The sequence below is a fragment of the Anguilla rostrata genome, chromosome 4 (genome assembly GCF_018555375.3).
Source record: "Anguilla rostrata isolate EN2019 chromosome 4, ASM1855537v3, whole genome shotgun sequence".
NCBI classification, from domain to species: domain Eukaryota; kingdom Metazoa; phylum Chordata; class Actinopteri; order Anguilliformes; family Anguillidae; genus Anguilla; species Anguilla rostrata.
This window is the reverse complement of record NC_057936.1, coordinates 39,997,602-40,011,623: the sequence shown is the minus strand read 5'-3', so window position 1 is coordinate 40,011,623 and position 14,022 is coordinate 39,997,602. Positions and strand designations below refer to the sequence as shown.

The 14,022-nt window shown below is 41.1% G+C and overlaps 1 protein-coding gene across 12 annotated transcripts in view; it reads left to right on the top strand.

Moving 5' to 3' along the window:
- LOC135253392 (TRAF2 and NCK-interacting protein kinase-like) overlaps positions 1-14,022 on the top strand; it is a 135,949-nt gene that overhangs the window by 48,750 nt on the left and 73,177 nt on the right. For all 12 annotated transcript variants that reach the window (XM_064332632.1, XM_064332626.1, XM_064332629.1 and 9 more), the window contains exons 3-4: positions 7,863-7,919; positions 10,330-10,455. In XM_064332632.1, the coding sequence (XP_064188702.1) occupies positions 7,863-7,919; positions 10,330-10,455 (183 nt within the window). The remainder of the gene's footprint in view (positions 1-7,862; positions 7,920-10,329; positions 10,456-14,022) is intronic.

Here is a 14,022-nt window from a genome sequence, read left to right as displayed (position 1 = left end):
ACAAACTCACCCTTTCTCTTTTATACATATGCACACGCACATACACTAGTCTCTTCATTATATTTTTTGTAGGAAGTAAATATTGAGCCAGGAGCTATTTGGTGGTCTGCAGTCATGTTTTGGTTGGGTGCTCCCAGTTGCTCTGCACTGCTTTATTGAAACAGGCCCTCCTGCATTCTCTCTGTGACAGACTGTCACCCTCAGTAACATCCCCATAATTCTCTCTGCTTCAGCACTGTGGTAAAATGAAAACCTGTCCTCTTTTTTTTTTTTTTTTTTTTTGCTTTTGTTCTATGGAAAATGTTGCCACTTTAATGTTGTTTGGAAGAAAAGTTGAAAGTTTTTTTTTTTCATTCTTCCCCTCTCTCCCTGCCTTTCTCTTCTGAACTTTAGTTTATGTCATTTAGTTGTCAGGGACGGTGTGCCTTTTATAACATAAAATTCCTAACGAGGAAATCTGATGTATCGCACCGGATTTAGCTTAAAGGTAACAGTGGTCCCTGGACAGGTATAATAATTACATGCACTCCATCTGCAACAAATGAACCCTTGAAAATTAAATTTTGCAGTTGGCCAACTTGAATTCTGTGGGTCATCTGTGGTAGGAGCTTGGGGTGAGCGCTGCTGCCTCTGGCACTGGAGTGTATTTTCAGTGAGGAGCCCCCTGCTCCATGAGTTTTACCCCATGGTCTTACAGCCAGTGATGTGAGAGTGATGCTTCATAAACCCCGCCATGGGCAGGCATTGTGTTTGGTTCACATCATTGAGGGGTCAGTCATCCAACCCATATTTGTGTCTGTGAAGCCAATAAGCTGAACTGTTGCCAAACTTTCCATGTCTATGGAGGTTTCAGTGCTGTTCATTGGCTGTGCCCTGGAGAAAAGCACATTCTAAAAAAAATGATGTTCAGAAGTAAAAAAAAAAAGAAAGAAATCAGTCTTTCCTTTGAATAATGTAACCTCATGGTCCTGTTTGTTCTTGCTGATGAAGCTTTATATTAGCAAATATTGTCATATTTGCAAAGCCATTATGAAGTGTGGCCAAGACAATGATGCCCCTCCTTGGACATATAATTCCACTTAGAGCCACCTGCGGAAGCTTTCCATAAACCTGCCCAGAAGGCTGTATTGACATGTGACACGCGCCATGCATGCGGCAGCGTGGCAGAACCCCAGTGACATCATGTGAGAAACTGGGCTCGCGTCCTCCCTGAAGGGTATTAGTTACTGCCACCGCTGTCATTACCATCCATTCTATTGCCGTTGTTGCTGATATCATTATCGTTACTCATTTTGTTTTCATTATTTTTTCCTCCTCTGCTGTCGTACGCCTCCTGTGACTGATCTTCTTTGCCGATATGATGAATTGCTTTGTTACTTGCACATGACCTGGAGGTGTGCACCCTGCAGACACACACTGCTTTGCGAGTGAACGACTTGTATGCATACAAGCTAATACACAAAGCTTGTGACGGTAACGCAACTTGACAGTAACGTTAAGCTGTGATAGCAACTGGGGCTGGACGATATGGAGAAAAAATATTACGATTATTTTGTTAGATTTTAGATATAACAAACATTTGGGTGAACATTTTCCATGTCCTTGTGACACATTTGAAACAGGTTCAGTACTTCATAGGCCGATCACAGGAATCTATATAGGCCTATAGTATGTGCGCTGTACTTACTATATACAAAGAATATTAAAATTTCATCTATTAAACTGATTGGACTATTTAAACTTATCCTTAGAGCTGAAAAATACAGCTTTCATTATCTGGATTTGTAACTCTTCTTTTCCACAGAATTATCTAGAATGAATATAAGAGGAAAGAAGTCATCCCTCAAAAAAATGAGACAAGACAAGGATGTGACAATAATTGAAACAGTATATTGCTGTCAAAAAAGTTATATTTCAGGATTTTGGCCTCAGGGGTTGGTTGTGCCAGCTATAAGTAAGCTCAAACATAGCCTAGTTATTAGTGTACACTGGGCAGGCATGTTATTGTGGAAGACAAGTTTGAATTACACAGTTACCGACTGGTAGGACTGCACAAGTTCTGTAAATTTTGGCTCCATGGTTACAGTAATTTTGAACTTTACAGTTAGTTCATACTGCCCAGTTATAGTAAGGATGAATTGCACAGTGGCGCTGGGCTGTACAGCAAGCTTTATGCAGTGCAAAAGGACAAGGCCTGAATATTAGTGTGATTGGTCATTATGGTAATGCTAATGAAAATTACCTTAAAGACCCCCTCCATTCAAAAACATGCTTTTTCAATGGTTAACTCCTCTTGGAAGCATGTCGTTCAATTTACAGATAGATTTTGTGTAGAACACCAAAGCACCTTTCTCGTATTCTTCCACTATAGATCGAGAGCTTCTCCCTACATCCCTGAAATCTGAATAGGAAATGTGCATGTACACGCAAAATTTGCGACATCACAAATATGTTGAACCTATCTTGATCCACTGTGCAAAGATATGCATATTACAGGAGAGCAGTGTGGTAACCTAAAACCTCAATCCACAGAAAGCTGACAAGTTAGTGGCATTATTGTGACAGTTGGCATTGAACATGGCGGAGTGCGCAGTTCTGGGATGCAATCTCGAGGTACAAACTTTGTTCCTTCATGGCTGCTTCTAGAACCTCATTCAGAAGTTAATGGGTTTCACAAAGAAATAGCCTAGATTTTGAATCTGGATGCTATATAGCCCAGGACCACAGCAGCATTTTGCATATTCATAGATTCTGCCATTCTCAAAGAGGGTAAAAGTGTAGAGATACTACTTAGCCAATTTTCGGTAGTTTATTGAACATTTCTCATGGAGAAACCATAAGAAAATGATTATTCAATATAGAATTTTTTAAAGATAAAAATGCATCTGGAGGAGTTCTTTAAAGGCATTTTATTTTTGAAGGCATTAGACCGCAGCACTGTTATTCAAATCACGGTCCTCAATGGCTGGGAAATCCTGGTTTTCCAGCATCCCTTTACTTGGGAGTCTGGTGATGAAGACAGTCTGGCCATTCAGTATCTTTTATTGTTTAGTTAATTACATGGGAGAAAAGAACACCAGGGCTGGATTTGGATTCGAGGGGCAGATTTGCATATCCATGGTCTACAGTGTGTAAAGATACTTGTCCTGAGTGTAAATGTCCTGTGTATTGTTAACATGTAGAACGTGTTGCTTTAAGAAATGTCGGTTCACAATCCAGAATGCTGCTATCTCATTTTTCATCTCATTTAGCATGATTCTGGGAATGTTTTTTCCACTTCAGGTGTTGTGTCATTACACTTCACTTTTCATCAATTATTTCTGAGAAAATAAGATATGAGGCTGTGGGCACTTACTAGAGATGCTTGTTTAGAAACACTTGATTGATTGATTGATTGACTATTTGGAATGCATCAGTTGTCTCTTGCCTACTTGTATTTCTCTAGCCATGTTACACTGAGCTCAGTGTTGTCACCGTGGCCTGTAATGGTGTACATAATAGGCTCCAGTGCACTTGTATTTTAGTGAATGCTGGATTTAGTCAGACATGTGTCTAATACAGTGTCTTACGCCCACAGTGTGGTGAGGGAGCGACACCTGTAGTCAGGTTCAGGGTTTAAGCCAAGTTTGGGGTATTGATGATGTATTTACCATTTGAGAGAATTAATGTAAATTGCTTCTGTAAATATATTAGGCCTAATGGTTGAGTAAGTTGTTAGTGTTATCTGTACGTTTGAACGTCCCAGAGAAGAACATAAAAAGTGCCTTCTTTAAAGGAGAAAAACACCTGAAGTCTCGTGGGATCCCTTGTATATGTTACCAATGGGTGGTGATGTCTGTACTCTCTGTATGGGGGTTAAGGGGGGGGCAGTATCATATGTTGTACAGGGACTCCGTCTGACATGCCATTAATCTTCCCCTCTCAGTGCGCTGCTGTTAGCGGCATAATGGAGTCTGCATTGGGTGCAGTCTGCTCCTAGTGCAGGGCTTTGAGATGATGGTCTTGTCTGAATGGGTGCTGCTGGGGAATAGGGGTTAGCCAATCACCAATCCCCCTTTGTGTCATGTATGAAAAGATTTGTTTCTGAGGAAATGTTTTGGACCGAACCTTCAGACCCACTATCCATTGGCCGTTTTGTTGATCCTCCCACTAAGCAGTGTGGTTTCTCCAACATTAGCCACTGACAAAAGTGTCCAGGGCTGTCGTATTTGCATTGGCAATAGAAGTGTTGGGGCAGCGCCCTGGGTGTTGACTAATCCTTAACCCCCCATGGACCATGCTGGTTTCCTCTGAAGTGATCATCACATGATTATGATCAAACAATCAAAAATGATGACAGTCATGATTTTCATCATTATCTTCATACACTTGAGGAAATTTTTGGTGCTGAGCACCTTCTGTCACTGTCCCCGTTGTGATAAAGTGTTTGGTTTGTGCATTGTCACAGTTCTTGGCCCGCCAGGAGACCCACGCCTGGTCAGCGGCTGGTGTGAAAGGAGTTTCTGTTTGAGAAGGGGTCAGTGAGTTCCCATTACCCTGAGTGCTTTCAGTGCAAAGGCATTGACCCCTTCATTGGCAGAAGAGTGTTCCAGCCTGTTCCTGCGTGTGAGGGCATTAAAGCAAGATGTTGCGTATTGTAGGGGCCGAGTAAGGGGTGTGGAAGTGGTGGCATGGTGTGACATTTGAAATGCAGAAACGGCACAAATGTCCACGGTCTGACTGGTGCATAAATGTGACCGCAGTGTTTCTGGGGCCTCTGACCTATCTTGTCACATGGTTCCATGTGATAGTGACACTGCGCTTTATACTGGAGGAAGTGGTGGCCTGCCTAATGTGACTAATGCCAGTGACCCCCCCACCTCTCTCTCTCTTTCTCTCTTTTTGAATTTCAAGGTGCTTTATTGGCATGACATGCACAGTGTTGCCAAAGCAAGTGTTACAAAGAACAACAGTAATAAAAAAAAATTGATAAATAAACTAAAAATGATAATAATAATATATATTTTTTTAATGAATAACTTAAAATCAACTATACAACCTGCAAACTAATATATACACATTATATTAAGTGGGTATAAGTGGGCCCCATACCTCACTTCCATATAGCACAATCGGCTGTAATGCGCTGTCAATTATTTTTAACCATATTCTTATTGGTATTGAAATGTAAAATTTTCTTTTAATGGCATAAAATTCCCTTTTGGTTTTGTCTTTTAGAACATTCACTGCTAGGTTAAAGCTCCCCGATGCATTGATTTTCAGAACAAGATAGGTGTAATTTGTGGTGTGTTCCAATATTGTGTTACAGAAGGTGAAACTGTATCTGCTTCTCTGAGACCTGGCCTTTTTTTTTTTTTTTTTGGAAAATCATTATTTAGGTCTTTTTAAAATTTACTGCCAGGGCCCAGGACTGGCAGAATTTTTCTAAGACAGCCAAGTTCTGCTGTTGCCCTTGTTCTGTGGGCGACAGCAGAACCAAGTCATCTGCATACAAAAAAATGTAATTTTGGTGTCATGTAGAGTGAGTCCAGGAGCGGCAGATTGTTCCAACATTGTGGCCAGTTTATTAATGTAAAATATTAAATAATGTTGGACTCTGCAGCCCTGTCTCACTCCACAATCCTCAGTGAAGAATTCTGCTCTTTCTCTCTCTCTGTCTGTTCTCCCTGCCTGTGATTGCTTTCTGTACCTTTCTTACTTTTTCCTCACCCCTCGCACCCTCTCCCACTCCCTCATTGAAAATGTCCTTTTCAAATTCAAGTTCAAACTCAGAAGAGCTTTGTTGACCTGACCCTATAATATCATATGTTTCATGTAGTCTGAAGACGGCCCAGTCTCTACTTTTGCCTGGTTGTGAGATGAAGTGACTTTGCTCATGCTGTAGCTCAGTTTGTGTTGGTAATACACAAGGTTCTGCTGCAGTTCATATGATGAGACTGAGGGGTTTCTGACTTCTCGCCCTGACACTAAGGTGATTGGCCTTGTTCACAATGGCCCGTGATCTCTCGACCTGTCTCATCAAGAACTGGTACAGTCGTGAAGAGGAATCACAAGAGAACACCACTCCCTTTATTTACATTACATTCATTTCAAGAAGCGTTTTATCCAGACTGTCTTGCACAGTTTACCTTTTTATGTAAAATCCTTTATACATACAAAATTCCTTTGACTTTACCAGAACAACAAAAGTACTGCACTAGCAGAAATAGCCTACTTATTGTTTGGTTGCTAGTATTAATTTAAATAAGTGCTTCTTGACTGGGCCAAGTGAAATGGCTACTTTGTTAGAAATAGTTATCTAATTGCAGTTGATGCGTTTTTGTCTACATTGAATCATTAGCTAGCATTAGCTATAATGACTCACATGTTTTGACCGCTGTCACTTAATGCACAATTCAGCATTTTGTAATTTAATGATATACATCAGAAATACATCATGAAAATTAACATAATTAAGCTTACTAGCTTGCTTTCAACATTAGCATTATTTTTGTAAGCGTTACACGGGGGGAAAAAATCCACAAATTTCTCCATGGCTTTGGGGGAGGTTATTCAGATAACTGAATGATGGCTGCAAGTATAAGTGTGCATTGTTGCACGCTCAAAATTCTGTATCATCTCTGGATCAAGTGTGGAAGTACATGTCCAGTGGTTATAGTATGTGCTTGTTTTTTTGCATACTTGCCCTTGTGACAGTATGGCAACAGGATGCTTACTTGCTATGCACCATAACTAGAACCCAGCCTATACATAATGCCTTGAGTTCTGAGTTTTGAGTTCTATTTCTGAGCTCTGGGCTTTGAGTTCTGAACTTTTGTAGTTCTGACATTCTCAGTTTTGGGACATTCTTAGATCGTTCTGGGAATTGGTACTTTTGGTAGTTTAACTTCAATTTGTAAAAATGGCCATGGTGATGTGCAAAGAAGGAAACTTGCACACTTACTGGAATACAAGTCGGGCTGGTTGTTTGGGGCCCTATAACTAGTTAGCATGGGAATCTAATTTTTTATTGGAATTGTCCAGACAACTTCCTCCGTAAACTAGCAGCAGTCAGCACAGAGCCCTGAGATCTGACGCTCTAGTGTGGGTGGGAGGAGGTTCTGTGTGGTGTGGCTCTGGCTGGGCTCCAGCTGCTCTCTGATGACCAGCCAGTCTGATCTCGGCTGACACCATGCGGCATTGCGTCATCCAAATGCTAGCACCATCAGCCACGCAGTGGCATCTGGGCCCCGTTCAGTCATTCCAGGAACGGCTTTTAATTCATTAATTTATTTCACCAGAAACCTTAAACATCCTCCAAATAATTTCCAATTCCCTTTTTTTAAACAAGCTGAAAGAAGGGGGAAACTGCCGACTGGTGATGTGTCGGTCATGTCGTAATGACTAGACAAAGTTATCAGGGTCTGGTACAGTGTTTTGAGTTAATCAAGTTTTATTTGCAACTTAAGTAAAAGCAGCTTGCAGATTAATGGTGTTTCTACAGAACAACTCTTCAGTTTGTCATTACGCTGTGCTAGCCCACCACATATGTGGGCTTCTGAACTTTAAGCATTTTTGTGGGTTGTTTAATTTCCTCCTTGTATTTCCCAACCTCACTAAACAAGCTTTTTGGTCCTTATTGTACAAACAAACACAAATACAGCTAACAAGTGAAGATTTGTATTTCTTGTGTCATTAGCAGGAATGTTTATTAAACTGTTTAGTCCCCAGTATGCGTATGGTGTTGCGTGGGATGGATGACCTATTTTACCATGTCAGGAACGGGAGCTTTGTTGAACTACGCTCTTTTATTTGTTGTCTCTTTCTGAGGTGCGAATGGATGCTTTTCATAACGTGACCTCTCTTCTCCTCTCTCACTGCAGGGTCGTCATGTCAAGACGGGCCAGCTCGCCGCCATCAAAGTCATGGACGTCACTGGGGTAAGGCTGTTCATGAGGGAAGCAGTAGTATGGATGGGCATTGTGTCCTAAAAAATGTTTTATGATTATATTTATTGAAACTATAGCTATAAGTCAAGAGACTGGGCAAGAACAAAAGCAAGCAGGGTGTCCGTCCATCCATCCATCCATTCATTATCTATATCCGCTTATCCTTGTCAAGGTCGCGGGGGGTGCTGGACCCTATCCCAGCGTGCATTGGGCGAGAGGCAGGGATACGCCCCGGATAGGTCACCAGTCTGTCCTAGGGTGAAAGCAGAGTTTCACTATTGGTTATATCCATATGTTTGTTTTGACATAGTGTCTTTAATCTTACACAAAAATCACTTGCACTGCTGTAAAGCATGTGTGCCTGCATTATAGTTAGTGTTATGACCCAACCCCTATTTTCCTAACCTTAGGTTCTGTAGCATGGGCTGCTAGGTGGCTCATTCAGTACAGGCATCACCTCGTGGTGTATGGATGAGCCCCAAGGTCTCGGACTGTGGACTCATTTGGACTGCAGCTGTGCCAAATGTGGCTGGCAGCCCCAATGAGTGATGCGCAATTGCATCTTTCAGGGTATGGTAGGGTTTGGTCGGTTAGGGGTCCGTGTTTCATCGCACTCTAGCCACCCCCGATGGTTGAATGGGTGCCCATTGACTGCATGCCAAAAGCAGCGTATGAGATGTCTTCCTGTGACTCAACACTATGCAAGTTTGGCTGCAGGCTGCAGTGTGAAGAGAAGCAGGCTGGTGACACATCGTGTTTTGGAGGAAAACCACGGATGTCGTCACTGTTATTAATCGGCAGTGAAGATCCCAAATAAATGCAGCTACATATACTAAATTGGATATTCCAAATTAGGAAGGGGAATAGACATGTTCAACCCCACATTGGACACCAGGTAAAAACAATTTATGGCTAAGTAGATAGCGAATGTTGAAATTTAGAAATGTTTGCACAAAACAAAATGAAGTGCGCAGGCATATGCGGGGATTAAGTCTCAGTAAATCCACCACAGGAGGTGGGTGAATCATCCACCCCATGGTCTGCTCTTTCGGCTGAAATGGTATTCTGGCCAATGCTGACTCTGCATTGTTTTTCACGTCGTCTGTATAAAAGTTCAACTGCACGCTTCCCCATGATTAAGTGAAAATTGAAAATATCATGGTCAAAGAAAAATACTAAATATAAAGTTCAGAGAAGGAAATTTAAGTGGCACTAAAAACACCACTGATGTGGATGATGGTGGCCCAACCAGACTTTGTAGCTCAACAAGCCATAACATTGATACTGACTGATTATATTCAATTTGCCCACCAGCCTCTGAAGTCCAACTCAAATGTCCTACCTCATTAAAATACCTGAAATACCTCACCATATTCAGTTTTTAAATGTGACGTTCATACATTGGTAAAGGGAACCATTTCATGCACCCCCAAAACTGTTATTTATCTGTTATGATGTCCTTGTGTAAAGAAAGTTTTTTACATTTATACCCTTCAGACTCTCTCCCCAAAATGCTGTTTGTTTGTTTATTAAAGGTGTGTATTTACAGTTGTGGTAGCAATTAGCTTAGCAGGCTGGCTTGTCACGTAAGATAAGTTAGGTTGATGACTGGTATTGCTAATAAATTTGTGATTCAGTTGGCTTTTCATTTACTCTGGGACATACCCAGGTCACATATTGGGAACAGTTCAACCAGTGCGGGAAAAGCGATCCATTCTAGAGCGATCATCAAGTGTGGTATTTTACATTATTGCACTCCTTTTGTTCAGAAAATAAAAGTTTTTGAAACTGAAAGTAAGAAGTAAGGTGGTTCAGAATTGTGGGTCATTGATGGCACATGGTAGCTCGGCCTATTTTAGGGTTCAATAATTCTCACTTTCCTATAGTCACAATTTATCCCAGTTTATCTGTTTCTCTCTCTATCCCTCTCTCCTTCTCTCTGTTCCTCTGTCTCCTTCTGTTTCCCTCGCTCTCTCCCTTTCTCACTCCCTCTGTCCTTACCTGTGTTTCACATACGGGTGCACATGCAGGCATACATTTGCAGTTTGCACACAAGCAGTTACTTTTTGTAAGATATCTGATTCATTTTTAATTTTCTTATTTAGTGTAAATTGTTAAATTGAAGGATGGGTCGAGACCAGTGTGGTGTTCTTGTCAAGGCAAGGAAGATTTGCTGAAGTAGTATGTACGTTGGTGCTAGGCCATCAAAAAAAAAAAAAAAAAAGAATTGCTTGCGATATTCCAGCTTTTGTTACTGGGGGCACAGAAGGCATCCAGGCAACTTACGTAAGGTTTCAGGTTCAAATCCCAAGTGGTGTGCTTCAGTAGCATGGCTACTATTTGCTGTAGCTCACTTAAATTCTTTCCCTGTCAAGTTAGTATCTTCTCTTCATTACTCCAGGATGAAGAGGAGGAGATTAAGCAGGAGATTAACATGCTGAAGAAGTACTCGCACCACCGCAATATTGCCACGTACTATGGCGCCTTCATCAAGAAAAACCCACCAGGAATTGATGACCAGCTCTGGGTGAGTGCTCCGCTTTGGCGTGTCTTCTCTTACACGGTCTGAACCTGTCCTATATTCCTTTCTGTAAAGCTGCCTGACACAGGATGTGTGCCCAGTGCTTGTGTGCTAAGACTAGTGCAGCAATCAGCTGATGAAGCTATTGGTTCCTCTCCCAGTAAGCTTTTTCAATTAACAGTGTTAATTGTAACCCTATCGAGGGACCCAATGCTATCTGCTAGAGTTGGATTATCACCGTTGGAGTTGAATTAACACTGGAGATTTTACTGTGCACATAAAAAATTTAAAAAGCTTAGTGGGAGAGGAACCTATAGCCTCATCAGCTTACTGCTGCACTATGGTCTCAGCACACAAGCACAGTTTGGCTAAATTCTGTGTATCTATGTGGCGAAATTCAGGAGGACCACTTTTGCAAAAATCTTTTCAAAGGATGTTTTATTGAGCATTGTAAGATACAAGTGTAGAAATCTATTGGATTGGCATCACTTTAGTAGGCATTTACAACTGCAGTTCATACCTAGCTGTGGACCACATCTATCCAGTGTGGGTATTCGAGATCACTGCAGTGTTGTTAGACCAAGAATGTGTGTTAGAGATCATTCCACACCTGTGCATTTAGGGAGTTAAATGGAGATGGGAGTTAGTGATCAGTGCTGTAACAGCTGGAAAAGGTGTTTGTGGTCAGTGGTGAAATACCAGGTAAAAGCTGGTGGGTGACTCTGGCTCTGGAGAACAGTGAGAGTGAGTGAACACATTCAGTCTCTTCTGGAGGACAATTCCCTCTGTGTAACTAAGAGCACCGTTAAGACTCCTCATTGCTCTTCATTCTGCCTGGGAAAACCCTTCACATGGTGATATTTTTTGTTTTTGATTATAGTTATTATTAGTTATTCTGATTTGTAAATTCTGTTCTGAACAGAATTCTTTTGATATCTCAATCAGAGTCCATGTTATGATGTTTTAAAGCGAGCAATAGCCCACAACTTAAAACTGAGAAAACAGCATTTAAAGATTCCATTGCATTCCATTCCAATTCCATTGAGTAAGAATACATTGACACATAATTTGTTTTGTAATATCATTTATTTGTATTATTTGTTGTATTTGTATCTTTGACATCCTATTGCAATGTGTATCACCAATATTACATTAAGTATGTTATTTATCTATAAATACAATCACAATGGCATAGTACATTCGATTAGGTAATATTGTATTAAAGCATTACCCATCTTGTGAAGGCTAATGGCTAAAATTGTGCTAAGAAACAAGCAAATAACAATATTAATTTTTAAACTGAACAGGATTATTAAATATAATAACAAATTAACAGAGCTGCAGTAGAACAGTAAATTAAATAAAGAACTGTTGTATTAAAGCACAACTCATCCAGTGGCTAAAGACAGGCAACAACCTGTTGGAATTGGCAATAGTGATAAACAATGATAACACCAGAGAATTAACATTATCAATCTATCAAATGAACAATGTAATCTCCAATGCATTTAAAATCATTAAACAATAAACACAATTGCATTGGAACACTATATTTGATTATGAACTGCTGCATTAAAGTGCAACACATCCAACAAGTGATGTACTCATTGCCATGTTCAGGAGGGACAGTTCTATCAACAAGGTTTTTAGTGGCTTGCTGATGCTCTGTGAGCACACGAAGATGTTATAATCATATAAATACCATGAATATATGTAACATTATACTATTTTCATAACACAGGAAAATGTGTTCGGGCAGCAGGGTTGCCTTGTGGTAGGGTGTTTGACTGGGAACTGTGCAGTTGCTGGTTCAAGCCCCTGGTGGGCATATAGGGATGCTGATTTGTATCTGGAGAGATGAAGTTGGGTTCCTACAAGAAAGAACTCTGCTGTTGAGCCCTTGAGCAAGACCCTTAACCCAACGATTGCTCCTGTTCTCTTTCCCTGACTCCCTGCTTGCAACTGTTCTCTCTGGCCTTTCTCCTAGGGTGTCCTTGAAAAAGAGAAATATGTTCTCAATGGACCTTCCCTGGATAAATAAGGGATTAATTAGGAGTAGGAGTATTATCTATGTCTACCCTGTAGTATTACAATTTAAAAACAAGCCACCTGTGTCATTTTATGCTATTAACGATGCCTTAGTCCTATTAATGAGATGAGGCTAGCCTTGCTTTTCAAAAAAAGAATCATTTCAATAATGTAGGCTATGGTAGGCTAACTAGTAATCTACTCCTGCACTGGAATCATTACTCATTAATATTAGTCATGTGTAGACAGAAATCTAAAAGAACAGACTAAAAGCACTAGACCTGAATAAGACTGCTGTGGCTTTAAGTAAAACTAATAGCCCATCAGCTGGCCTTATAGGTCTAATAAAACAGTAGCACTAACATAGGTGTTAGTCATAATGAAGAAGTAGGAGTGAAATAAAATTTTAATCAATGCTATCTTGACTTTTGATCCTATGTTGTGTTTAGCTACAAAATTAACCTGTGTCAAAGAGAACCCAGTAGGCTGTGAACATAGTGATAACGTTGGATAATCATTTCGTAGCCTGTAGCGTTCAGCTAGAGAAGCTAGTTAACCAAATAACCTCAACAAAATCATAATTAAAACATAATACACAAACACAGTTACAATAAGTCGCATACCTTCTTCATTTCTTCTCTTTGATCTTGTTCCTCAGCGGCATCCTGAGGAAAGGGACGCTCCGAATTTTTTGCTGACAGATGCATTGTTGTCACTGTCACTCGCTATATTCATTTTCACTTGAAATATAATTCGTGTTTTGACCACACCAGTAAAGTAATATGTATTTTAACTCCTACACTGGCATCGCTACCCATATTAATACTGGTCAACTCGTTCAAGTAAGGTGCAACACTCTGACTATCTTTGTCATCTCAAAGGTTTACGATGAGTCAGGTCAGCTGCTGACAGGACAATGCCAAGGAATGCCACACAGTCTCTGTCTCTCTCTCTCTCTCTGTCTCCCTATCCTTCTCTCTCTCTCTCTCTCTCTCTCACAGTCAGCATTGGTTCAGATTCAATATCAGACCACGGGGCCTATCAGTGCAGTAGAACAGGGCCTTAGCAGGATGAGTCAGCCGGCAGCCCTGCTCTTTTTCCCACGGCGCGCAGGCAGGACTGCCGCTGTGAGCTAGGCATGGCAAATTGTGGTCACTCACTCACTCACTCATGGACGACCTTTGAGGGACGTTTTCTGGGACGCATGCGCAGATGGTGCTTTGTTTAGTAGGTCGTTTAGTAGGACGCATGCGCAGGTGGTACGGCATGACATTTTTAAGCACAGCTTTATCGCCTAACGTTACTTTAGCTAACCCTAACATGTTCGCGTTTCGCCTACTTTAGTTAACCTAGTTAGCGCGTACGGACCGCCTACTTTAGTTAACCTAGTTAGCGCATACGGATGCTATCCTGCACGCATGAGTAGGAGCTAAGGACACACAGGTACAACCACCGATACAGATGTATGGACACACAGAGGACAACAAATGATGTTACAGAGGTGAGGACATGCCATAGCTAGCTAGCTAGCACAGGTGCGCCGTG